The sequence below is a fragment of the Bos mutus genome, chromosome 19 (genome assembly GCF_027580195.1).
Source record: "Bos mutus isolate GX-2022 chromosome 19, NWIPB_WYAK_1.1, whole genome shotgun sequence".
NCBI classification, from domain to species: domain Eukaryota; kingdom Metazoa; phylum Chordata; class Mammalia; order Artiodactyla; family Bovidae; genus Bos; species Bos mutus.
This window is the reverse complement of record NC_091635.1, coordinates 7,866,665-7,894,078: the sequence shown is the minus strand read 5'-3', so window position 1 is coordinate 7,894,078 and position 27,414 is coordinate 7,866,665. Positions and strand designations below refer to the sequence as shown.

Sequence of the window (27,414 nt, the reverse complement as noted above, 5' to 3'; positions counted from 1 at the left end):
CTCCCTCAGGCTTAATGTCACAACAGGGAGAGTCCTCAGAATAAGAAGAAACAGGAGATCAGCCTTCCTCCCCAATCCCGGGGCAACTGATAAACAGTGACTCAAATGTTTCCTCATCCTTTAACTTTCTTCTTGGATCTTAATTGACAGGGATGGATTGTGTGCCTCTGGAACTCGTAACACCGCCCCAGACACTGGGAAAGACAAAAGCACTAACTGGTACAGGGTCTTTCCCTAAGAGTACTTACATCCTGGTTGGAAAGTCAGACACTCACAAAACTAAAATAGAAGCAACTATACACGGTGCCATGCATAGTACCGTCCAGTGGGCGAGGGTGGCTTACTGTGGCTCAAGTATCTAGAAAGACCCAGTGGAGCAGATGTCACGTGAGTGGGTCTTCGAGGGCCACGGGCACAGAGAAAGGCTTTTCTGACCGAGAGCAAAGACTGCCAAGAATGCTTTGACTCGTTCAGAGAGCCTTGCCTAACGTACAGATTCCAGATTGGAGTCTGTTTGGGGAATAAACACTTGATACACCACCTTTTGGGCATTTTAGTATCCCAGGCAACCTCCCAGTCCAGCGTATGCGCCTCGCAGGGCTCTCGCGCAGTGTTACCATAGACGCTCAGGGCTAGATCGTCAGCCAGCGCAGAGGCGGACATTTTGGGTCCTGGCAGGGAAAAGTTGGACAGGCTGGTACCACTAAAAAGTCAGTCTGCACCGCCCAAGAACGTGAGAGCAAAAGAACCCCCGTGGGGAGACAGGATCAAAGTGGCGAAACGAATCTTTAGTGGCTTCCTAGGAAAAAAATAAGCTTGTGGAGAGTTGCCCACCGCCCTGCCCTCACCTAAGATGGCGATCGTGCGGGCACTCTAGCTGCGCCTTTCGGATTCCCAGAGGGGGCGGAGCCCTCGTCGCTATCTTTGAGGTGATCGGCGGCGCAGGTTACTTCGCTCTCTGGTTGCGCCTGATTCCTCAGCGAGTGGCCTTTGGTACGAGGAGGTTGGGGGTCTCGAGACTCTCCGCGCCCCCCGCCCCCAGTGTCGGTTTTCTCGGCGCCTTCGCTGCGCTGGCCTCGCGGCCGCCTCCGTCAGAACCGCTCCCCGGTGCAGACCCGCGAGGGCCGGCTGTAACCGCGCCCCCGGGCCGGACGATGCCTAGGAAGCTGCTGCTGCTGCCCCCGCTCTCCGTGTCCTCCGCTTTCCGCGCCCCGCGAGCCTGCCCCGCCGCCCGCCCCGCCATGAACGCCGCCCGCACCGGCTACCGAGTCTTCTCTGCCAACTCCACGGCCGCCTGCACCGAGCTGGCCAAGCGCATCACCGAGTAAGGGGCGGGGATAGCGGATGTCCCGGGGGGCCCCTTCCTTTCGGGGAGACCGTCCTTGCTCCTCTTCGCCTCCACATCCCCCGACCGGGGCGAGGGATGATTTGGCCCCTTCATCCTGCCGCCCCCACCCTCAGCCCCGACCCCAACTCTGAAGCTGAAAACGCGTTGGGCCGGTTGGCTATTAACTGGCTTCTCCCCAAGCCCACCCCTCGGGTCCTTGGAGCGCCCGCCCTGCTTTCGGCTCCCCACTCCCACCTCCCAGGCGGTGGAAACCCCCGCCCCGCCAGATTAGAGCTTTGTGGGATCGGGGGCGGCTCTGGGTTTGGCTGCTTTTCCCACTGTTGGAGTTGACCTCTGGATCTGATCGCTGCGGTTCCCAAGTCTTCCCACCCGGGGAGACGGAGGCCGGCACGTAGTTAAAACATCGGGTGCAGTAGATGGGGGTGGCCGGGGGCGGCCTTGCAAGTGAAAGACCCCCGAGGCCCAAGATGCACGGACTGAAGCAGACGTGTAGGGGAGGGCAGTGAGGACAAGGCAACCCCGGGGAGCAGATTTATCGCAGCTGATGATTGAAACGACAGGTCTAACCGTAGTCTGTAAGTCAGTTAGGTTCGATCAGTTTAAAGTCTTTGCTTTTTCACTTGTTCACCTAAGGAAGCCTCCAGCCTCGAGTGGCATTTGGGGTCTTAGGACCTTGGGCGTCTTGCCCCTGGGCAAGAGACTTGATTTTCCTGAACTTCATTGTAAGATAGAGACAGTTCCTTCTACTGGGCCCAGAACATTGTCAACACGAACCAAATAATGGTTCATGCCTTCAAGCGTCTAGCAGAGCAGAGGTTCATAGTGGCCCTCTGAATAATACATGCTTACTAAATGGCCTCTTTTCTAGTTGGCTCTTGTAGAGAGTTCCAGAGCCTATTGTAGAGAAAGAACCTTCTGAGGCCTTTGCAAATAAAGTTGTTAAAAAAAAAAAAATTGTTTTTTAACTTTTAAAGTCATTTTCACGTTTTAAACAACTTTATTAGAGTTCTGTGGGGTTTTCAGAGTTATAAGTAATGCATGAATATATTTTAAAATTCTAGATGAAAAATGTAGAAGAAAGGGGAAACTTTAGTCATATTATCTCAGTAATGCCTGTGCTCTTTTTAGTTAGTTTTAAATGAGATTAGAAGAGTGTAAAAAAACAAACAGTCCTTTTGCAGTCTACTACCTCGTTTCCATTCCTGACCACTGATTATTTGTCTTTCCTTCTGAGGCCAACTAAAACACTAATTTTAAATATAAAGCTTGTGTTTGTTTGTTTTGGGTCACATTTACCACAGTGATCTTGCTGAAAGAAACCAGAGCGTGGAGGGCAGAATTAAATAGTCAATGGTTTTGCCTTGGTCTTATATTTGGTTCTTGAAAAAATTGTTCCAGAAAAGTTTTAAGTTTTAACCATTTTTAAGTGTGTAATCACTGGCATTAAGTACATTCACAGTGTTGTGTGATTATCAGCACTGTTCATTTCTAGATCTTTTTCATCATTTCAAATAGGAACTCTGTACTCTCTTTAAGTACTAACTCCCCTTTATCCACCCCTCCCAGTCCCTGGTAACCTCTGTTCTATTTTCTGTAGCTGTGAATGTTCCCATTCGAAGGTCTTCCTATACATGGACTCATACAATATTTGTCTTTTTGTGTCTGACTTTTTTACTTAGAATCTTTTTTTTTTTTCAATCGAGGTTCATCAATAATGTGGGCTTCCCTGGTGGCTCAGTGGTAAAGAATCTGTCCACAATGTGGGAGACCTGAGTTCAGTCCCTGGGTTGGGAAGATCCCCTGGAGGAGGGCATGGCAACCTACTCCAGTATTCTTGCCTAGAGAATCCCTGTGGACAGAGGAGCCTAGCCGGGCTACCGTCCATGGGGTCGCAAAGAGTCAGACACAACTGAGCAACTAAGCACATAGCACATCCGTATTGTAGCATGTACCAGAGTTTCATTTCTTTTTAAGACTGAATAATGTTCTGTTGTATACTTGGCTGAAGTGTTTTTAAACAGATTGTAGAACATAAACAACAACCGATTATCAACAGCCCTTATTTCACTCATAAAAATGGTAATACTGACTCATAACTGAAAACAAACAAAACCCATTATTAATTCCTTTGTCTACTCTCATGTCTAGTCCTAATGTATTTCACTGTGTGTGTTAGTCACTCAGTCACGTCTTTGCGACCCCACAGACCGTAGCCCACCAGGCTCTGTCCATGGGGGCAAGAATACTGGAGTGAGCTGCCGTTTCCTTTTCCAGGGGATCTTCCCGACCCAGGGCCTGAACCTGGGTCTCCTGCATTATAGGCAGGTTCTTTACCATCTGAGCCACAAGGAAAGCATATTTCCTAGATTGTCTCAAAAATGAGTTTTCTACTTGCTTTGTTCTAATCAGGATCCAAACAAGATTCATATTGCGTTTGGTTAATGACACGGAAGTCTGATGCTTTTGACCACTGAGGCATTTACCTTTGGCTTGTGTTTTTGGAATTATTGCTGCTAACCACGTATTTGTTTGCAATCGATTTTGCAAGACAATTATTATTCGAAAAATGATGGAACTAGATGTTAAACTTTGGTTGTGGGCTCTTCCCAGTAAAGTGGTGTGTTACAGAATGGTGAGCGCTGGAAGCTGCTCATGGAATGACAGCGGAGTTTTAGTTCTTAATGAGTTAAATTTTCTAAATTTTTTTTTTTTTGGTAAGAGAATGCTGATGTATTCGGAGAAGGTGATGGCACCCCACTCCAGTTCTCTTGCCTGGAAAATCCCATGGATGGAGGAGCCTGCGGGGCTGCAGTCCATGGGGTCGCTAAGAGTCTGACACGACTGAGGGACTTCACTTTCACTTTTCACTTTCATGCATTGGAGAAGGAAATGGCAACCCACTCCAGTGTTCTTGCCTGGAGAATCCCAGGGACGGGGGAGCCTGGTGGGCTTCCATCTGTGGGGTCACACAGAGTCGGACTGAAGTGACTTAGCAGCAGCAGCTGATGTAGTTATTGTAGTCTTTTTGTTAAACACGTGCCTGTGAACTGGAGTTTTTCTAAAAAGAGCCTTCATTCTTCTTTTTCAATTGTTTATTTTTTGGCTGAGTTACACAGCATGTGGGATCTTAGTTCCCTGACCGGGGATTGAACCCCAGTCCCCTTCGTTGGAGTTGTGACTTCTCTGATGGTCCAGTGGTTAAGACTCTGCACTTCTGAAAGGGCCTTAATTGCTTTTTTTCTTCTCCCTTTAGGCGTCTTGGTGCTGAATTGGGGAAGTCTGTGGTTTATCAAGAGACCAATGGAGGTAAGTTAAACTTCTTAAACGTTCTTTGTCCTTCAGGCTCTGTTTAATTGACTGGCATGTTTTTAAAAGGCGAGTGTTATAATATTTAACACAGAAACCCGTTGCTCTTTAACAATAGGGTTGGAAAGTTTTCGGTACTTCTAAACCTTGACTGGAGAAGGCAATGGTACCCCACTGCAGTACTCTTGCCTGGAAAATCCCATGGACGGAGGAGCCTGGTGGGCTGCAGTCCATGGGGTCGCTAGGAGTCAGACACGACTGAGCGGCTTCACTTTCACTTTTCACTTTCATGCATTGGAGAAGGAAATGGCACCCCACTCCAGTGTTCTTGCCTGGAGAATCCCAGGGACGGGGGAGCCTGGTGGGCTGCCGTCTATGGGGTCCCACAGTTGGACACGACTGAAATGACTTAGCAGCAGCAGCAAACCTTGACTTCTTGTTGTCTCCTTAAGTCTTCTTTCCTGTTGTTCCAAGGTAATGCAAATATCTTATCATTTTAGAATGAAAAAAGTGATGGAAGAGATTTTTCTTCCTTATTTTGCTGTATTTGATACAGACTTTCTACATTTATCTGTCTCACTAAGTCATCAAATGGTGTTAAGAGCCATCTGTACTAGATAGGTAATGACTTACTTTAAAAACCTCTTTGAGTTAGTTTTATCTCTCATTTTTTCTCTCAAGTCTTGTCAAAGCTCACCCTGGGTTAGTCACCACTTTTTGTTGCCGCCTAAGTTTTTTGTTCCGAACCAGGCGAAGGATGTGGGGCTCTTAATTCCCAGCCCAGGGTGGAACCTGCATCTCCTGCAGTGGAAGCGTGAGGTCCACTGGACCTCCAGGGAGATCCCCTGCCTGGGCTTCCAGGGAGAGCTGGAACATAAAGTAATACTGCTTGAAGGCCCTTTGTTGATAGCCGTGTTCCAGGAATAAACGCCCAGCTGGGAATTATTTTTGCAAAGTGGAAAGCCTTGGATTCATGTTTCTGTGTTTGCTCAGGAGATAATTAAGATGAAACTGATGTTTGGGGAGCTAAAAAAGCAAAGTATTGGGTAGTAATGTAAAGCATACGTTCTGGAGTGTATACAAGTTACATCTGTGTTATATAATCAACCCCCAGAAACCCTTAATCCAGCTTCCACACTCAATAGCTGTTAACTTGGTGACTTCAGAAGCTTTCCTGCCAGGGCAAGTCAGGAGATGCTTATTTTGATTTTTTTTGTTGTTGTTATACACATGCCTGTGAACTGGAGTTTTTCTAAAAAAGAGCCTTCATTCTTCTTTTTCAATTATTTATTTTTTGGCTGAGTTGTGCAGCATGTGGGAATCTTAGTTCCCCGACCCGGGATTGAACCCCAGTCCCCTTCATTGGAAGCGTGACTTCCAGTGAAGGTGAGTGCATATAGGTGAGATAGCCTGTTTAACAGTAACAGGTTCGGTTCATTGTGATGGCATTTGGGGATCTCATAAATGAAGCATTGTAGGAAAGGAGGGAGGTTTGGGGAGCACCTTTTTCTCCATCTTCCCATCACTGTTCTGGGCCTCCTCTCTCTCTCATGCTGTCAAAGCAGCTTCTTAACAGGCCTTCTTACTTGCATTTTCAGCCTTTAGTTTGTTCTGCTCCCCGCCAACGCGTTATTTCCACAATGCAACCGTTTTTGACTTACCTCTGCTTCACATTTTACAGGCTAGAGTTCAGTCTCCTTAGCAGTCGTGTTGGGGCCCTTTGGGACCTAGGTTCTGCCCATCTCACCTGCTTCACCTCGCATTACACCCATGAGCATGTCTTGTGTGCTCTGCTCAGGAATCCATTTGAAATCTGCCTGCTCCCCTCACTACCTCCCTGCTGCTGCTCTGGTCCAGCACACTGTCTGTCACTTGCCTGGACTCCAAAAAACGTCCTGGAGTGGCTCTTCAAGTAGCCACTCCTGTTTTGCCACCATTCTCTTTACGCAGTAGCCAGTGATCCCACGAATCCTCCAGTGGTTCTCCTATCTACTTTGGAATAAAATCCAGACTCTTGGGAAGTCTGGCCACAGTTGGCTCCCTGCCCTCCTCTCTGTCTCCTTCTCCTCTTTCAGTCTGTCTCCAGATGCACAGTGATACCCCTGCCCCGGCTTGGCACACCCTGCCCCCGCTGTTCCACACTTGGGTTCCCACTACATGGTCCAGCCTGCGGTGAGGCCGTCGTTCCCAGGCGTTTCTCCTCTCTCGTGGCTGGGCTTTCTCCTACATACTGGCCTGGAGTGTTTGCCAGTCTGTGGCATTGCATTGTCTCTCCCGGGTCACTCTGTGTCCCCTTGGTCCAGTCTTCCTCTTTGGGACCCCAGCTCAGGGCCTGAAACAGAGGAAGCCACGGCGTTGTTAAAAGAACAATACAGATATTAACCCTTGGCCTCTTTAATTGCTGAATACTTTTCCCTGAGCATCTTGTGTTTATTTAGTGATGGATTTTCTTTTCTGGACCCTGAGATTTTACATAGACCTGATTATTGCTTTTGCCTTCTAGTCTATTTTTGGCTTATTTTCCCCTGAGCTTGACTTTTTTCTTTCAGTACATGTCATTCCCAGATCTATTAAGAATTTATTTTGGTACACTAAGTGAAGTGTTGATTTAAGTTCAGTTCAGTCGCTCAGTCATGTCCGACTTTTAGCGACCCCATGGACTGCCGCACGCCAGGCTTCCCTGTCCATCACTAACTCCCGGAGCTTGCTCAATCTCATATCCACCCAGTTGGTGATGCCATCCAGCCATCTCATCCTCTGTGGTGCCCTTCTCCTCCTGCCTTCAATCTTCCCAGCATCAGGGTCTTTTCCAATGAGTTGTTGTTTAGACTCCTTACTGCCCAATTGCTTACTCCAATTGCTGCCCAATTCTTACATTCTTACAGCATGAAGTACTTTTCCTTAAAACTATAGAACATTTTTATTTTTCAGAAACAAGAGTTGAAATACAAGAATCTGTTCGTGGCCAAGATATTTTCATTATACAGACAATACCCAGGTAAGAGCACGACTTTATCCCTTTTCCTCTAAAAATCTTAGTGATGTACCTTGCTGTCTCTTCATGTGAACTTCAGTTTTCTCTAAATTTAAATGTGTTTGTATGTTAAATGCTTTCTAAAATACAATATATATGTATGTGTTTGCATGCATACAGACACACACATCCGTCTTTTGGAATTCTTTCCATGCTTGTCACACTGTACTTAACCGCTGTGTGTTTCCTTGATCATCTTTTCCAAGCTTGAAGCTCCTCAAGGACAAAATATCCTCCCTCCATTTGCCAGGGTCTGTCTGTTCCGCTCTACTGAGAGCCCTTGTTGTTGTTAAATGCGGTGCATAGCTGCTCTGGTTCATATCCACTGAGGCTGGTTTTTGCACTGCATTTAATTTTGCACAGTGGCCGGTCCCCCCGACCGTCTCTATTGCAGACACCATCTACTCCTCCTCTCCAGGCAGGAGGACAGGCCCTGGCAGAATCCTGGCATGCCTGAGTGTGAACTTCCCGTGGGGTTCTCTCCTCTCAGCCCCTCACTGGGATGGGGTTGGTGTCTTTGAAAAATCCAGATCTTCACATCTCGATCAGTTCAGTTCTTGAGATTGTGTTAGTGATAAGCAGGGCACTGGGTGCCCCAGCACGTGGACGCGTTACACGCATCACTTTTAATCCTCGTGTGTCAGTCCTACGTGGCTGCTCTTGTTTGGTCCCTGTGATTCTGAGATTTATAATAAGAAATATGGATTTGGTCTTCCTGTCCTGGCGCAGAGCTCCTAAAACTGTTGGAACTTCCTCCGTGAGAATAGCAGTCAAAGTATCTCCATTATTTAGAACAAGCCCCTTTCAGTTACCCCTGAATTATGTTAATGCAAGGAGTTTTTGGAAATCCCCTGGATAAACCCAGGATGGGGGCTGGTTCCTGGGGGCACCAACCTTGTGATGAGAGGGTGGGTACCTTCAACCTAGCCCCTGTGACCTCTGGGGAGGAGTTGAATCCATCTCCAGTGGCCATGATTTGACCACTTGTGCCGGTATCATGAAGCCTCCATAAAACCCCCAGAAGGCCTGGGTGTGGAGAGCTTCTGGGTTGGTGAAGATGGGGGTGCTGGGAGGTGGGTGCTCACAGCAAGGTTGGGGACGCTCTGCACCCTTCTGCCATACAGCATGCAGGATCTTTGTTCCCCGACCAGGGATCAAACCCGTGCCCCCCTGCAGTGGAAGCACCAAGGCCTAACCGCTGGGCCTCCAGGGAATTCCCTGAGGTCTTCTTTTTATTATTATTATTAATTTGCTCTAGCAAACTAATCGGAGCTGAGGAGTGGGTCCTAGGAACCTCTCAATTTATAGCAGGTTGGTTAGACACAGGTGACAGCCTGGACTTGCCCATATCTGAAGTGAGGAAGGGTGGTCCCATGGGACTGGGCTCTTAAGCTGTGGGATCTGTTGCTATGTCCAGAGAGAGACAGTCAGAATTGAACCGAATGGTAGGACACCCAGCTGGTGTCCCCAAGATTCTGAGAACTACGTGTCTATGGGAAAACCCCAACACATTTAGTGACCAGCAGTATTAAGTGTTGTGAATGTACAGAGAAGGAAAAAACCTTTTCCTTACAGTCCCCTCTGATGGGATTGAGAAAGTTGGGCCTGAAGGAAGCTGAGGACCACAGGGTCATGGAGAACGTGATCTGAATCCTAGTATAAAGAGTTTCCTTGTACACTGATAACTGGTAGCTACTCAGTATTTTATTTTTAATATTTTTTTCTGATTATAGGAGTAATACTCATCTCTAAAAACACAAGCTTTATAGAAACGTGTATCAGAAAATAAAAATTCCCCAGCCCTCATCCACCCCCTAGTCTTCTGAGATAACTAGTTTAAGTAGGTGTTTGTTCCTCTCTGTTGGATATGTACAGACAAATTTAGGCTCCATCATTCAGGTGATCCTCGAAACCAAAATAAAAGCCATTTTAATTTCCCTGCGTGGCTTAGATTTCAAAAGGGTGTGTAACGAGGCCTGCCTCTGCCCTCCTCGGCCCTCAGCCACTCCGCTTCCCTCCCTGGATGTGGCAAGTGCCATCGGGTTCCTAGGCATCCTTTCAGAGACTCTGCGTGTTCAAGCAGTTGTGTATATGTTTTTCTTAATTTTTTGCATAGAAGGAGCCTGATAGGGAGTTCCCCGGCAGTCCGGTGGTGAGGACTGTACCCTTCTACTTCAGGGGGTATGGGTTTGATTCCTGGTTGGGGAACCAAGATCCTACAAGCCAGGCGGTGTGGCCAAAAAGAAAAAAAAAAAAAAAGTGCCGTTGCACATTGCTGAACTTTAAAAAAAAAAAAAAAAAAGCCATGTATCATATCAACACAGAAAGAGCCGCTTCATCTTTTAAAGATTCAGATTTTGAAATAGTCATAGATTTACAGAAAACTTGTCTGTGCAGTACAGCCACTTTAGACAAATTTGCCAGTCTGATATCTCCCTACCCCCCCAAATCACACAGTGTGTGATTCCTACAAAGGAGACCTTTCTTTCTCTCTCTCTCTTTTTTTTTTTCCTGCACCACATGGTCTGTGGTATCTCAGTTCCCCGACGAGGGATCAAACCCGGGCCCATGGCAGTGAAAGCTTAACCGCCAGACCACAAGTTAGTTCCCAACAAGGGCATTCTATACAGCCACAGTGCTGCCATCAAAATCAGGATACTGAGACCTCTGTGTCATTACCACCTAAGCCTCAGACACCATCCCCAGTTGTCTGCTGTCCCCCAGGGCTCTTCCTGGCTCCAGGAGCCAGTTGAGGCTCAGGCGGCACTTACTTGTCATGTATCTTACCTTCTAGACAGTCTGGAACCGTCCCTTAGTCTTTCCTTGACTTTCAAAACTTTTGACACTTTTGGAAGATGTTGACACTTGGGCCAGTTGATTTTGTTGAGTGCCCCTCAGGATAGGCAGTTCGTTTCCTTGGTGGCAGGAAGTTGTGCTTTATCTAATTATTGGTTTCCATATCTCATGGTAACCCAGAAGGCAGCAGAAATGTTAATATGTGCAATCCAGGGTGGAGCTGGGGCAGCACTCTAGACTGAACTTTCTAACGTGGACGTGTTTTCCAGGGGAAGGACAAAAGAAACATGGAAAAACATGTTGGTTAATAGCTTATTGGGAAATATTTGTTGTTGTTTTTGTTTGATTTTTTCTACTCATGCTTAGGATATTTGAAATTTAACCAAAGGAAGAGGTAAGGAGCAGTCCTTGGAGTTGCAGTGGAGAGAGTGACTCGTATAGGATAACATGACAGTAATTTTACATACTCACCATGTGGAAAGGCTTCTCTTTGAAGCAGCAGCACAGATGCACGTGATGCTTTTAGAAACCAGAACCACGTCCTGAAGATGGTGCGGTTCCCGTGTGTACTTGTTTTGAGATTATTTTAGAAGCCACAGTTGGCTTCCCTGGGGTTCAGTTTGGTGGTGTCAAAGCAGAACACCTTCACTGGACAGTTCCTGTATCTTTCAGGATGATGGGGATGGGAGCGGAAATTTGGAGAAAAGACAGAGAGTGTGTGTGTGTGTGTGTGTGTGTGTGTGTGTGTGTGTGTGTGTATCCCATGAAGAGTTATTGGGTTTGTCCCAGTAAACAGTGTAAAACAACATTCTGTTGCCTGACTACAGAATATTTGAATGACAACTAAATTTAGTTAATTTAGCAGGGAATTTGGTTTTTTAGTCCCATCTGCCATACGTGGTTATATAGATTGCCAATCGGTGCAAAATGCACAGCTTAAAAGTTGCAAGTTAAGTTTTATTTGAGGACCTTACTGAGGACTATAGCCTTGGAGCTGGTCTCAGAGATGGCGCTAAGGAACCACTCTGATGAGATAAGAGAGGAACCGGGATATGTGTGAGGTTTTTTCAGAGTTGGGGGGGCGGGGGGAGGGGGGGAAGTGAAACATCAGAAGATTATTGCTGATCACAAAGCAGAGACATCACAATGATTTTAGTGCTTTTCTGTACTTGGGAAGATAAGGATTTGAGGTCATTGAAATTAGCCCTTAGGTATGCATCTTTTTATCTAGGGCCTGTTACCCAAAGTCTAGAGAGCTGCTTGTTTTTTCTCCATCCTGAATTCTCCTCAGGGCTTGACTCTGGTGGAAGTCAAGAGGTGTCCTGGGCAAGGTATGCAGGGAGGGGTCTGGAGCTTTCAGCTGCTCACCCCCAGCTCTCCAATCCGGAAGTTCTCTGAACCCCCTCCTTTTTGGGTTTTTACAGAGGCTTCGTTACATAGGTATGATCTATTAAATCCTTAGCCATCGGCGATCGATTGAATCCAGACGTCACGGGATAGGACTGAAAGTTCAACTTCTCTAACACGTGGTCTGTCTCCCAGGCAACCAGTCTCCTCCTTCAGGAGTAGTCCAAAAGTCACCTCGTTAACATAACTAAAGACACCTTTACTAGTCTCAAAGCTTAGGAAATTCCAAGGGTTTCCAGACAGAGCCAGAAATGGCAACCAAATAGGTATTCCTGACTAAATCACGCTGTCACAAGGAGGAACTCAGGGAGCTCCCAGGTAAACTGAACACTGCAGCCGAGTGAACTAGATAGGAAGCTTACGAAGTGCTGTTTGAAGGACAGGTTTTCGTGTTTTGTGTCACACATTCTGGTTTGTTGATGTAACTGCTGGTGTTTAGTCACTAAGTCCTGTCCACCTCTTTGCGGCCCCACGGACTGTAGCCCACCAGGCTCCTCTGTCCGTAGAATTTCCCAGGCAAGAATACTGGGATGAGTTGCCATCTGCTTCTCCAGGGGATCTTCCCCACTCAGGAATTGAACCCATGTGTCCTGCATTGGCAGGCGGATTCTTTATCACTGAGCCGCTTAAGACGACTCATTAAAAGAACATGAAGCTTACTTGCTGCAAGTGATTAATTGTTGGAGGTGGAGGTGGCGTACATCCTGCTCCCTGACCCTGTTCTCAGTTCTTCTGTCTGTGTTGCTGGTCTGTCTTTGCAGTTTTAACTGATATATATAGACTGTGTCCTTCCCTCGCACTCATTTTTTGCCCGTTGAAAATGAGAGAGCAGTAAGAGCCAAGGTTAATATAAGATGTGATAGTCTTAGGGAAGAGAAAAAGGGTTGGTAAACAAATTAAGATTGTTGTACTTAGAGATTACAGGCACTAGCCAGAATATGCTGGGAACAGATAAACAAAGCAGGAGCTGCCAGCCAGTTTCTCTTGGCCCTGCTAACTCACACAGTAACTGCCTGGTATCCAGTTTGTCTGGCGTCCCTCAGAGAATGGGTAGAGCCCCTGTGACAAAGGCCCTTTTGTCGCCTTCCTGACCGAAAGTGGGTAGGGCATGGGAGGCTTTCCTTAGCCTTGATCTAGAGAATGTTGAATCCCCTGGCGCATAGGTCATTAGGAAACGGAAAAAGTAAAAAAAAAAAAAAAAAAAAACAACTCATGGGAGAGATTAGTAATTAGTAGAAAGAAAGTTACTCTGAAATCAAGGCTTCTCCGAAGCTTCTGTCCTCTTGTCACACTCAGTGTCTTACCGCCTGGCCCTCCCTCGCGTGGTGTGTAAACCTCGTGGTGGACGGTTGTGTTGTAAATGCTGTCACAGGGACAGCGGAAAACCCATGACCCAGATAAACATTCTTCCAGGATCTGTTGAATTAACTTCAGCCCTCAACGTGTTGTTGGCATTGGGATCCGTGTAAGAAACCACCACGTCCAGTGAAGCCTTTTTAATGCCACACGTGCACCACACCAGTGGAAGGTTAAGAAAGCTTATCTAACGTCAACAAGCAGCCTGTATGTGGAAGCGGCTTTTGATAGAGGGTATACGACGCCTGATGTTTAGAGACGGACTCCTGAGTTACATACGTTCTATCCTGAGTGCCGTACCGGCTTCATCTGAGCCCCCAGAGCCCACAGGCATCCAGTGAGATGATCTGTTGTGGGCGGGGAGCTCTGTTCTCAGGGCTGAAGGGTCAGAAGGGGAAGGGAACATTCTCAGGTGAGTTAGCGTTCTCCTAGGGACAAATGATTCCAAGGGTGATGGTGGGGGAAAGCCAGAGGACCTCCCCCCAACAAGATGAGGTCAGCCTCTTTTACCATGTTACCTCCCCACCTAATACGGTACCTGATGCAAGGTGCTCAGTAATTATTTGGTAAATGGATGATGCAGGATGAAAATTGTTGAAGAGTGTGGAAAACTGACCAAGTATTATGAATTCCTAAGTGTTAGGTTGATACAAATGTAATTACGATTTTAGACCATGAATTTTAAATCATTTTAACTGGGCTCAAACACATCTTTATTAATCAAAATAGGAACCATTAAAAGCAACACATTTTTGCCAGAGGAATAAGTTGGTATATTCCTGTAGTGTAAAAATCGGTGCTTCGGGATTCTACAAACTCTTGGAAAGCATTTTCTGCTTTCTGCTGGTCGTGGAAACATTTTCCCTGCAAAAAGTTGTCAAGATGATTGAAGAAGTGGTATTTGGTTGTCGAGAGGTCAGGTGAATATGGAGGACGAAGCAAAACTTTGTAGCCCAATTCATTCAACTTCTGAAGCGCTGGTTGTACCGCATACGGTTAGGTGTTGTCATGGAGGAGAATTAGGTCCTTTCTGCAGCTCCAGCTGCAGGCGTTGCAGTTTTCAATGCATCTTGTCGACTTGCTGAGCATACTTCTCACGTGTAATGTTCCGCCAGGATCACAAAGCTGTAGTGGATCAGACTGGCACAGACCACCAAACAGTGACCGTGACATTTTTTTGGTGCAAGTTTGGCTTTGGGAAATGCTTTGGAGCTTCTCAGTCCAGCCACTGAGCTGATTCTCGCCGGTTGTCGTATAAAATATACTTTTCATTGCATGTCACAATCAATCCAATCGAGAAATGGTTCATTGTTGCTGCACAAAATAGGAGAAGATGACATTTCAAAATGACAGTTTTTTAATTTTTGGTCAGCTCACGAGGCACGTACTTATTGAGCTTTTTCACCTTTTCAATTTGCTTCAAAGGCTGTTTGATGGTAGAACGGTCATTGTCGAGTTCTTTGGCAACTTCTCGTGTAGTTGTGAGGATCAGCTTCAATGACGCTCTCAGTTGGCTGTTGTCAACTTCCGATGGCCAGCCACTGTGCTCATCGTCCTCAAGGGTCTCATCTCCTTTGTGAAACTTGTGAACCACCACTGCCCTGTACGTTGTTAGCCAGTTCCTGGGGCAAATGCGTTGTTGATGTTGCTAGTTGTCTCTGCTGCTTTATAACGCGTTTTGAACTTGAATAAGAAAATTGCAGGAACTTGATTTTTGTCTAACGTCATTTCCCTAGTTTAAAATAAATATAAAATACACAGTAATAAGTCATTAGCAAAAAAACATAAAGTGAGAAACGGGCATTAAAATGATGTATAATATAACCACATTTATTTAAGGAAGTATTCCAAAACAGCAAAGTTCAACAGTGGAAAACCGCAATTACTTTTGCACCAACCTAATAACCTTGAAAGTGTTTAATAAGTGTCTTGTCACGATTATACCAAAAGGTTGTGTGTCTTCTGACCTTTTGATGCCAGACGTGGGATGTTATTAACTTGGGAATATGAGGGAGAAGAAGATGCCAGTTTATTTCAGAGAAAGGAAATGATAACTGGAAAATATGTAACCTGTTAGCAATCCAAAAGGAATGTCTCAGTTGACAGTTGCATCTTGAAGTTGAGCCCAGAATCAACTCTGCCTACCCTGTGGGAGAAATAAACACAGAAGCTTATGACTGAAGCTTGAAGTAGTCGTAAAAAGTCCAGACTACAAAGGGGAGGTAGGAAGCCCCCCCGGTGAGCGTGGGCACGGAGCCGTGTCAGAGTGAAAGGGTTGCTCCCTCCCAGGTGCGCAGGTGAATGTAAACTGGAAGCGACTGGGGGGAAGTGGCCTGACAGTCCTTCAAGCTAAAAAGCGTTTCGTGATAAGTATGTCATTCGACCACTTATTCAACAGTCATTTATTTTCTGCTGTGTTGATGGCAGGCCTTTCCATTTTAATCAGGTGATTCAAGAACTGAATAAATAATCCAGGGATTTCCCTGGTGATCCAGTGGTTAAGACTTTGTCTTCCAAATCAGGAGTGCAGGTTCGGTCCCTGGTCAGGTAACTGAGATCCCACATACCACAGGTATGGGGGAAAATGGGCAAAAATTAACATAAATAAATAAAACTTTTTTTTTTTGGTAAAGTATAATCTGAAGAGCCTGTTCCTCACTTGGGTGGGAACTCGGACATGGGAAATGATCTTCTTTATCTTGGGAAGGCAAGGGGGAAATACACTCCTAATGCAAAAGAAAGGGTGTTCGAGGACACCTGGACAATCCCAAGAAGAGTTGGGAGGAGGCTAGAGAGAGGGTTGAACTTTAGAAGGTCATCCTGAAGGATTTCAAGGCCCTTTAAGAGCAGAGCCTTACGTTATACTTGATCAGTCTTGGCAAAGGGTGGCACTCAGCATTCATTAAAATTTGGAAATAACCTTTCCTTTGAATACCTTTCAGATTCCCATTTCCTTCTTTGTTTGTCTGGGTAATCTTTGTATCGCAGGTGGCTTCAGTGGTAAAGATTCTGCCTGCCAATGCAGGATCCACAGGAGACTTGGGTTCAGTTCCTGGGTCAGGAAGATTCCTATGGAGAAGGAAATGGCAACCTGCTCCAGGATTCTTGCCTGGGGAATCCCATGGACAGAGTAGCCTGATAGGCTATGTCCATACCCTTTGCCTCGTAGGCAAAGGGTCTGATACAGCTGAGCGACTGAGCACGCACGTGAATCTATATCTCAGGGGAAGAAGGGGCGGGGGAGATTTTTGGAAGTTAACATCCAAGACCTTCCCGCCCCGCTCATCCTTCTCTCCACCCCAAAAAGAAAAAAAAACAAAAACAAATTCTTTCAGCTAAATAGAAGGGGTGGATTTTCCCTGGTGTTCCCAGGAAAAGAAGGTGCCAGCACCCTGGCCCGAGTTCAGATCCTGGGGTTGGTACCAGCAGGTGTGGGTTAACTGTGGTCATCAGCAGTCAACATCTGCTTCACCTGCCACTCCCATGACCGTATCACTGACAAGATCCAGGCGAGATGAGTGTGGATGATGGTGCTGTGAATGTCAGTAACCTCAGATGCAAACTAAAATTCACGCAGCTCAAAAGAAAAGTGAACCAGCTTCCTCCTCTATTCAGGAGGTGCCATCCTAAGCTACTGAGATGATTCACATTAACACTCATCTTGGTAACCCAGGTCAGGTTGCTGGGATTGAGATCCTTGCCAGGGGTTAATAAGTGACATTAATCCCAAAGGACAAATCTCACCTATTTCAGAGACGTGAACACAGCCGTGATGGAGTTGCTGATCATGGCATACGCACTGAAGACCGCCTGTGCCAGGAACATCATTGGTGTCATCCCCTACTTCCCCTACAGCAAGCAGAGCAAGATGCGGAAGAGGGGCTCCATTGTGTGCAAGCTCCTAGCGTCCATGCTGGCAAAAGCGGGTGAGTGCGGCCCACGCCCGGGGCCGCACACGGGCGGTTAGGACCCTCCCCGGGCCAGAGCAGTCCATACCCCACCAGCCGTAGGTGGTTGGTGGATACTTATTTCTCTGAGTGGTGTTGGGTAGTTTCTTTGTCTTGCTTGCTTTTGCATAATTCTGGTTAAGGATCGTGAACTTAGGTGTACATTTTTTTTCCTCTTTGTCCCACTTCAGAGTGACCTTGTCTGCTTCAGGATTCTTTTCTCTTAACTTGGACTTTTTCCTCATTCTATGTCCTGTTCATCTTATCATCATTGAAATTTTAGTGGACCATCTTGGCATTCAGCTGTGATCTTTTGAGCTTCAGGTCTAGATTTGTTTAAACCTTAGCTACCAGGGAGCTCAGTGATAAAGAATTTCCCCCTGCCAATGCAGGAGCCACAGGAGCCACAGGAGACGCGGGTTCGATCTGATCCCTGGGTTGGGAAAGCCCCTTAGAAGAGGAAATGGCAGCCCACTCCAGTATCCTTGCTGGAGTAATCCTATGGACAGAGGAGCCTGGCGGGCTACAGTCCATGGGGTCACAAAGAGTCAAATGCGACTGAGCACGAAATTCTGTATGTACATATTAGTAAAACTGGGTTTTTTTTTTTTTTTTTTTTACCATTTCTTCAGCTTATATACTCTCTTCTTCCTCCCTGATTGTCTTTCTGAATAGCACATCATAGCAGATCATAGCAGATCATTTTCATCGTATGTTTTTGTAGTGACCTACTTTCTGTTCAATGTAACAGCCTTTCAATTGTTGGGATTTTATTTGCTTCATGTTTATTTAAAAACTCAAATATAGATCTGAGTCCTCAGAAACATACTTGAATTCCATTCTTTAAAAATGTGTAATGTTTTTGGAAAGAAGAAGTAATTCTGGTTCTTTCCAAAGAACCAGAAATTTTGCTCTGGAAATTTTTCAGTGAGCTTGGCCACTTGCCATGAATGTACATTTTCTTTTGTTTAGCACTGTTGATTAAAAGAGTGTTTTCACTGTTTTTCTGTAAGTGTACTTCCTAACCCGTTCTCTTAGGACATAACACAGATTTCTCTGGAGTCTTCAGTGTCTTATCCTTGCGTTTTGTGGTTTCTTTCTTTCTAGAATATATATTACTTTGCTTTTGCTTTCCTGTTTCTTCTGCATTTATCTACAGCCCTTCAACATTTCTTCCTAGATTGTTTAATCAAGGCCTTACTTGTTTTTTACATCTATTTTTGCTCCAGTATTTAATGCCCCATTCATATTTTTGCTTCTGCCTGATTTTTCTTTTCCTGGTTTTCAGGCCCAAGCCAATGGTTAGAGTAGAAGAGAGCACTGCTTTTTCTGGGTTTAGTTTTCTAATCCACGTGGAAGGTTATAGGCTCCTTTACATCAGGCTTAACATTGTCTTTACTAAGTTTTGTTAAGGTTGCAAATAAGGCATAGAACCGGCGCACTTGGTCAGTGCCCCCTGCCTTCAGTCTTCTGTTAGGAAGCAGGCACTGGGCGTCTAGTTTGTGTCCACTGTAGCTGTCAATTTGTACGGGTGAACTTTGTAATTTTGTGTTTTAAAATTTCAGGTTTAACTCACATTATCACTATGGATCTTCATCAAAAGGAAATACAAGGCTTTTTCAGCTTTCCCGTGGACAACCTTAGAGCCTCACCTTTCCTGCTTCAGTATATCCAGGAAGAAGTGAGGAGCACCAGCAAATACCCCCTTGTCCTCAAAAGAGACCCCATGTAGTTCTTCTCTGGTACCAGGTTTCCATATTGGAAGGCGCAAAGGGTGATCACATGATCTCTTGCTGAAGTCTTAATACCTGAGGCAGCCAGCCAGAGTCAGCGTTGAGGCACAGAGGATCTTTTATTTTTTAAAGACATTAAAGACAGATTTCCTTATCATTAGCCATTTGCTTATGTTTTCTAAAATGAAGGTTTTAAGAATTGTTTTTTATCTTCTTGATGCAGCCTACTTTGGCCATGATGCTAATTGATAGGGATTAAAAAATGGTAACTGTGTGAATGAGATTCTAGCATACTTATTTGCTAATATGGATCATTTTTATAAGAGGAAAAAAGATGTAATGCCAGCACCCAAGTATTTTTGTTTATTTGTTTATTTTTTGATACCTTTTCAGTATTTTCTTATTTTTCCTCCAAATCTAGATTCCAAATTACAGAAATGCAGTCATTGTAGCTAAGTCGCCTGATGCTGCAAAAAGGTAAATAAGCCAGACACACTCATCCCTTTTGGGTGCTTCTGAAGTCCAAATGGGCTGTGTTAGGACCCAGGGTCTGTCCTAATACAGCCTGTGAAAGCTCCCGAGTCCAGCTTTCCCCCAAGTCATTGTCATACTCCAAACCACAGCTTTACTTCTAGTCTCCAAGTAACAGAGTGGTTCTTGGAATTACTCAGTTTTCCCTTGGGAGAAAATGAAGTTCTTCCTTCAAGTTCTCAGCAAAAGGAAAACAAGAATTGCACAAGCGCCTTTCAGGCATTGGTTTTTGAAACCTTTTTGAACAGAATTCTGAAGATGAGTGACTCCCCTGGCAGTCCAGTGGCCAAGACAGTGAGTTTCCAGTGTCGGGGTCTCAGCTTCCCTCCCTGGCTAGGGAGCTAATATCCTGGCGTGACAAGCGGCCAAAAAATAGAGAAAAAGACAAAACCAAAAAGCAACTAAAGATGAATGTGAGGCTGTTGGGCAAAGAGTAGAACCAAAATGCCCAGAATCAGATGCCAGCCCACTTCCCCTCTAGGGTGCCTCTTGAGACGTTTGCATTCTGGCCTGAGCCTCACATTCTGACTTGTAGAAACAGTTACTTTGTGTGTCCCTAAACGGTGGACTGGTATTTTCATTCTGTGGTTAATGAAGTGATGAGAAAGCCGTGCCTGGGTCTTCCTTCTCATGCGTCTCACCCACTCCTGTTGGCCTCCTCTCAGGGCCCAGTCGTACGCGGAGAGGCTGCGTCTGGGCCTGGCTGTCATCCACGGGGAGGCCCAGTGTGCAGAGATGGACATGGATGACGGCCGCCATTCCCCGCCGATGGTCAAGAATGCGACTGTCCACCCAGGGCTGGAATTGCCATGTAAGAGCAGCCGTGTCTTGATTCTATTTGTAAATTGAAGACAGTTTTGAATAGTACGAGTGGCTAGGAGTTCATTCCTACGTGGATGTATTCTGGTATTTTCTATTTTTCAAGTTTGAAATTTTATTTCTTTTTTTAGTATTAATATTATTTAAAAATTATTTTATATTGGAGTGTAGTTGATTTACAGTACTGGGTTAATTTTGAGTGTACAGCAAAGTGGTTTAGTTATTTGTGGTTGTTGCTGTTTAGTTGCTAAGTTGTGTGTCTGACTTTTGTGACTGTATGGACTGTAGCCTGCCAGACTCCTCTGTCCATGGGATTTCCTAGGCAAGAATACTGGAGTGGGTTGCCATTTCCTTCTCCAGGGCATCTTCCTGATCCAGGGATTGAACCTGCATCTCCTGAATTGGCAGGTGGATTCTTAACCACTGAGCTACCAGGGAAGCCGAGTTTAGTTATATGTTCAATATTATATCTATTACACATATTATACATATATATACACACATATATCTATTTTTCAGATTCTTTTCCCTTATACGTTATTACAGAGTATTGAGTAGAGTCCCCTGTGCTATACAGTAGCTGTATATTGCTACTATTGTCCTTGCTGACTATTTTACGTACAGTAGTGTATATGTAACAAATCTGTTTATCCCAAACTCCTAATTTATCCCCCCTTCACACCTCTGTTTCCTAAGTCTGTGAGTTTGTTTTGTTTTATAAATAAGTTCATCTGTGTGCTTTTTTAGATTCTATTTATAAGTGACATGCTATCTCAGTATTTTAAAATAATTGAATGGTATTATAGTGATTTTGTCTTTTGTGAAATATTTTGTTACCCACATTTGTAGGCATTGAGAACAGTAGAGCTAATCTGGGTAGCGCTTGGCTTTCCAAGAGTGTGAAATAATTTTGGCTTTAGTAAAAAGTTGTGTGTGTAGTGGTGTGAAATCTCAGGCTTTTGCACTTTGGTAAGAGGGTGATGGCGCTTCCCAGGTGGCACTAGTGGTCCATGCCCGCCTGCCAGTGCAGGAGACCGAGAGACACGGGTTGGATCCCTGGGTCTGGAAGATTCCCTGCAGGAGGGCGTGGCAGCCCACTCCAGTGTTCTTGCCTGGAGAATCCCGTGGACAGAAGAGCCTTGTGGGCTACAGTCTAGAGGGTCACAAAGTGTCAGACACGACTGAAGCGACGTAGCACACTTGCACACAAGATGGATGCTGGCAAACGTTTGTCAAATATCAGGCTTTGGTGATCAGGTAACTAGCATTTATTTTAGTGATGTAGCTCTTTTGACCTAATATACCTGATTTTTTTTGTTTTTAGTAATTTTATTTGTTGATTTATTTTTGGCTGTGCTGGGTCTTTGTTGCTGCACGGGCTTTTCTCTACTTGTGACGAGCAGGGGCTACTCTCTAGGGTGCTTGAATTTCTCCTTGCGGTGGCTTCTCTTGTTGCGGAGCACGGGCTTAGCTGCTCCGTAGCACGTGAGATCTTCCCAGATCAGGAGTCAAACCCATGTCCCTGGCATTGGCAGGCGGATTCTTAACCCACTGCGCCCCCAGGGAGGTCCTGTGAGGGCCTGTTCTCGTGATGCTCTAATGAAGTCTGTCTCTTTTTTAGTAGCCACCAAATTGCGTGTTGAGTTTGTGCTGCTCCCAAAGCCAGTTTTGAGCAGGGACTGAGCGTACCAGGATTGAAGCTTTTGTTTTCCTAGTCTTTTTTTTTTTTTTTTTAAGCCTTGACCCTAGCCATGCCTGTTTTTCATTTCAAACTGACAGAATTTTTGAGGGGGAAAGGTAGGCTTACCAAAGAGTCAACAGGAGCATCAGACTAGAGCTGAGTTTGTGTTGCGGTCTGACAGGAGATACCAGTTTGCAGTCTTTTTCTTTTTTTACAGAGAAAAATGGTCAAGAAGGGACCACATCTCTTTAAGAAGTGGGGAGGTCAGCATAAGCACCTACCCCCATGGTTTAATTTACAGACAGGATTTGAGGAGGGCTTTTCCGATGTTGGTTGTTTACTTCCTCCTCTTTTGGGTGATGCTTATACGCAGGGCCTTTGTGACTGCCCAAATTCAGGAAATCGCCCTTGTTTCCGGAATGGGAAAGCGGGAAGTGTCCGCTGAAGTTCGCCAGTAACACGGTGTTGGATTTCAGCCTGGCTGGTGTGCCGGTGCACGCAGGGGCAGCTGTTCTTCCGGGTTTATAGCGCCTGTCGAGAGGAGTCGGCTCTGGTGGGTGGCCCGCTGATAATTACTAAACTGTACAATTACCCTGAATTTAGCCTCTTCCCCTTCCCTCACTATTCCTACAGTAGATACTTCAGAATTAAAAGAAGCTTCCAAGACGTCCCCTGTAGTCCAGTGGTTAAGACTCCACACTCCCAGTGCAGGGGGCACAGATCGGGGAACTAAGATCCTGCATGCCATGCAGAGTGGCTGGGAAAAAAAAAAGCGTTCCAAAAAAAGCAGAATATCTATTCTGAAATATTTCTGCCCACTCGGTTTACTGGGGCTTCCCTGGTGGCTCAGCAGTAAAGAATCTGCCTGCAGTGCAGGAGCCTCGGGAGACGTGGGTTCGATCTCTGGGTTAGGAAGATCCCCTGGAGGAGGGCGTGGCAACCCCTCCAGTATTCTTGCCCGGAGGATCTCCCTGTGGATAGAGGAGCCTGGTGGGCTATAGTCCATGGAGTTGCAAAGAGTTACTGAAGCGACAGCACACGGCGTGCTCAGTTTACCTAACCCCCTTTTCAGGTGAATTCCTCTGTCCCTTCAGCATCCTATAGTTTGCTTTGTGCTCGGGATGGGCCTTTTTAACATGTAAATTTTGTAGTAGATAAGAAGCCTCAACTTTAAGGACCAGGTAAATCAGGACCAGTTTCCCTGGTAGCTCAGATGGTAAAGCGTCTGCCTACAACGAGGGAGACCCGGGTTCAATCCCTGGGTCAGGAAGATCCCCTGGAGAAGGAAATGGCACCCCACTCCAATACTCTTGCTGGAAAATCCCATGGACGGAGGAGCCTGGTAGGCTGCAGTCCAAGAGTCGGACACGACTGAGCGACTTCACTTTCACTTTCACTTTAAATCAGGAAAAGATGGTGGACTTGTGATTGTCTTCAGCTTCCTAATTTTCAGGAAACTGATGATGTCAGTGGTGTAGTTATCTGATAGTGAGGTTACATTCTTTGTCCCAGTAAGGTCACCTCAGAGGAAAATGAAGTCAAGCCAGCTCTTTGGCAGCATTTCCCTGTTGACTTTCTACTTAGCCGCGTTTGTTTGTTTCTTTATTGTGTTTCTGTTCTGAGTGGCATTGCGGTGGGGCTGCTTCTCTGTGCAGGTGAGATCTTTCTAGCTCTGCTCCTCCACCCTCCATCTGGAGGTCCCCGTGCACCCAGGGTGGTCTGGGTCTTGGGCACACGGGGCTGCTGAGCCCTTGAAATGTGGTTGGTCCCAACTGAGAATCACCACGTGTAGAGAAGGCACACCAAGTAGGAAGACAGTGATGAAAAAAAAAAAGTAAAATGTCTCTAATAAAGGTGCATATCAATTATGTGTCAAAATGATAATATGTTAGGTATACTGAGTAAATGAAAAATCTGTGAATTTCACCTGTTTCTTTTTGCTTTGTGATATGGGTATGGAAAGTTTAAACTCGGCTTCCTTGCTGCTGGACGGTGCTCCTCTAGATAACCCATGTCTGGGAGGCCCCCGGTTAATTAAGGGAAATCCACACATTTTTCACTTGTCTGTCTGGGCTCTGCCACCTGTTCCAGGGAATGTGATGTGATGACTTCATTCACCTAGTGACCCTTGGCTGACTGGGGTCTTGTGATTTGTTTTGCTTTCCTAGTGATGATGGCCAAGGAGAAGCCGCCCATAACGGTAGTTGGAGATGTGGGAGGACGCATCGCGATCATAGTGGTAGGTCACCGTCCCCTGCTGTGCAGAGATCACATCACTTTTAGTAGGTGTCCCCCTTGGGATGGGTGTCCAGTGGTGATGGTACATACAAATGGCTCCGTCTAGCCTTGGACCCCCCTAGGACAAGTAGCAGAAACTTTTAACCAGATGAACAGGGATTATTATTACAACTTACACATGTAAAATGAGCACAGTAGTAGCACCTGTAAGTAAATTCAGTTCCACAAATAACCTTTGTCTTCAGGGCTCTGGGTTCTATGAAACCAGCTGACCCTACTCCTCACCCTTAAGTCTGTGGGCCATGAAGTGAGCTAGATGGGCCTTCCATTTTCACTATTGAGAACGTGTGTCTCCTTTGTTACTTTAACACGATACCTGTGCTCCCAGCTCTTAACTGCCTCTGCTGGGCCACAGGATCCAGCCTTTACTATGGCTCACTTCATTGCTCTGTTCCCATCAATTAACTTCCTCTTGGGCAAACAGTAAATGAGACACTGGCTGTGAGGTTTTCATCAGAAGTGTGAGATTGGGAGAGGAGCCTTGGGAGATCTCCTGAGCTGAAGCCGGGATGTCACGTGTGACTGTGAGGCTTTGCCGCGCCCTCCTTGGAAGTTCAGCCCACGCGGCTCTGTTGCCGCTGCTGAGGGCTGTTGAGTCCTGTCTCTGACCCAGGCGATGGCTCTGTTCTTCCCCTGGACACCCTCGCAAGCGAAGTGCAGAGAGGCACGTGTTTACAGACGGGGCTGGAGGGACCTCCTTGAGCCCGAGTGTGGGTCTCTCCGCAGGACGACATCATCGACGACGTGGAGAGCTTCGTGGCGGCTGCGGAGATTCTGAAGGAGAGAGGCGCTTACAGGATCTACGTCATGGCCACCCATGGCATCCTGTCCGCAGAGGCCCCCCGTCTGATCGAGGAGTCCTCCATTGACGAGGTCTGTCTGCTCTTTTTGAGGTTTTAAATCTTTATTTTATATGGAAAGAGCTAACATTATTTCTGTGTAAGGTAGACATCCTGGGTGAGCCATTCAGGGAAGTTTACTTAGTCCAGCGTAGAGGTCTGTGTGCTCCTGAGTCATGATTTGCTGCTCTGTCTTCTGTGAATAGTTCAGTGGCTCAGTCAGTATCACTTCCTCCCTCTCCAAAGGACTGAAATCATGCTTTGGGTGGCTAGCAGTCTGTCTGGGCAGATGTCAGATTTACAGTTAGAAATACGGGCTTGCCTGGTAGCTCAGCGGTATAAAGAATGCACCTGCAGTGCAGGAGCCACAGGAGACAGAGGTTCGATCCCTGGGTCGGGAAGATCCCCTGGAGGGGGACATGGCAACCACTCCAGTATTCTTGCCTGGAGAATCTCATGAACAGAGGAGCCTGGTGGGCTACAGTCTATAGGGTTGCAAAGAGTCGAACATGACTAAAGTGACTTAGCACGCATGCACGTGCAGTTAGGAATATATGTCTATTTTCATATAGACTTGCTCTCTGTACTTCAGTATAATTTGATTCTAAAGTAGCATTTCTCTCAAGACCTAAATTCTTCCCTAATAGGAAGGTTTCTCACAGAGCTGGGTCTCATCTTATCATTTCTGCATACATAGACTAAGACCTCCATAAGCTTCTCTTTTGAATCTCTTCCCTTGAATGTAAACCTTCCCTTGCGTAGTGTTGGTTTGGTTTGTAACAACACACCCTGTGAAGTAAGGTTTTGTCCTTTGAAACTTGGTGTGTGGGCACCACATGTTAGATACACGTTTCCAGTGACCTCGTCAGGCCGCACAGCGTCAGTGACGGTGTGTGTTTTCTGTTACTGCGCAACCAGGTGGTGGTGACGAACACTGTCCCTCACGAGGTGCAGAAGCTGCAGTGTCCCAAGATAAAGACTGTGGACATCAGTCTGATTCTTTCTGAAGCAATCCGGAGGATCCACAATGGGGAGTCCATGGCGTACCTCTTCCGGAACATCACGGTGGATGACTAGGTCTCTCGGCAGCCTTGGCCCTAGAGCTCCTGAGGAAACACGTGAAGAGCAGTGCCATCAATCGTGTACACGGGGTTTCCTTTCAAGGGAGGCAGATGGTTTCTCTTGCCAAGTTCGGTGGGTAGGAGGCATTAAGATAAGATAGTCCAGGGGACGACAGGGGTTGTGGGGGAGTGGCCTCAGCTGTCTGCTGTCACCATCCTGTCTCTTAAAAAAAGTTAGATGCCTTCCTGAACAGGATCTGAAAATCTTGCTGATGTTGAAAGGGAGTGAAAGGCAGATGAAATCCTGACTCTCTAGCTTTCATTCAGTTGTTTCCACTGCAGGGACACGTCCGTGTGAATGTTGAACCTGGTTAGGGAAGCTGAGCACCGTTCCTGTTCCACTTGTCATCTTGCTGGTCAGCTTTCCCCAAGTCTTTTCTAGAGAATCCTATTTTTCTTTAAGAACCTGCTTGCCAACAGGCAGTGACAATGAAGCATTGGTGGTGATGCTCCTAGGGAGGACTTCACATTAGCAAGTCACGCCTATCTCTGGATCCCTGCGTTGCTCTTAAATTGCAAATAAAAGAATTTGCTGTGTTGTTAGTGTCTTCACTGCAGAGCTCCCCCCTCTCCTGCCTTCAGTCCAGACGCTGCAGAAGCCAGTGCCTTGAATGCAGACGGCCCAGGTCCATGGTTGGCCCTAGCCCTGGACAGACATGCCCCTCTGCACGTTCCATCCCCTTCCCCTCACGTTCCCTGAAATTAAATTCTTGTTGAATAATACGTGATATTTGAATGTTTGAATATTCATATCTGAATATTTGAATGTTCAATATTTGAAACCTAAGTAGTTGGTACTTTAATAGACCTAAACTGCACTTTCTCCCTGTGACGCTTAGGTTGGTTGCGTTACTTAGGACTGCACTTCATTTTTCTGCCAACATTTAAAATGACACAGTCCTAATTCTGTTATAGTTGACATCCTATTTGTCAGGTAGACTTTTTCTAGTCTGATCCAAGTCAGAACTGAATGAAACGGGAGGGAGCAGTGTCCGCCTGGAAATGAACTGCAGTTGCTCATTTGTTCCGTTGGTTCCTGAGATAATAAACACTGATTCACTTACTTGTACCATTGCATTTCTCTGCGGGGAAGTTTCCTGGACATTTTTCTCCCTTTCCTAACAGCTAGGAAAGTTTCCCAGCCCACCATGGAGACTTGAGCACATTCCCTTTCTCAAGCACACAAAAAAGTTGCCTT

General features: G+C 46.1%; 1 protein-coding gene across 1 annotated transcript; it reads left to right on the top strand.

Moving 5' to 3' along the window:
* Positions 1 to 938: 938 nt before the first annotated feature.
* Positions 939 to 26,754, top strand: PRPSAP1 (phosphoribosyl pyrophosphate synthetase associated protein 1). Its single transcript, XM_005908001.3, has 10 exons — positions 939 to 1,324; positions 4,602 to 4,654; positions 7,586 to 7,652; positions 17,001 to 17,173; positions 18,760 to 18,875; positions 19,349 to 19,404; positions 20,124 to 20,269; positions 24,127 to 24,197; positions 24,983 to 25,129; positions 26,014 to 26,754. The coding sequence occupies exons 1-10, from the start codon at positions 1,155 to 1,157 to the stop codon at positions 26,170 to 26,172; spliced, it is 1,158 nt and encodes a 385-aa protein (XP_005908063.1). The 5' UTR covers positions 939 to 1,154; the 3' UTR covers positions 26,173 to 26,754.
* The last annotated feature ends 660 nt before the right edge of the window (positions 26,755 to 27,414 follow it).

Bases quoted from the DNA above. Each gene is read 5' to 3' on its own strand.
- PRPSAP1 (XM_005908001.3), top strand. From the start codon at position 1,155: ATGCCTAGGAAGCTGCTGCTGCTGCCCCCGCTCTCCGTGTCCTCCGCT. The intron at 7,653-17,000 runs GTAAGAGCACGA...CACCTATTTCAG, and splicing joins ATTATACAGACAATACCCAG to AGACGTGAACACAGCCGTGA. The intron at 24,198-24,982 runs GTAGGTCACCGT...GTCTCTCCGCAG, and splicing joins GACGCATCGCGATCATAGTG to GACGACATCATCGACGACGT.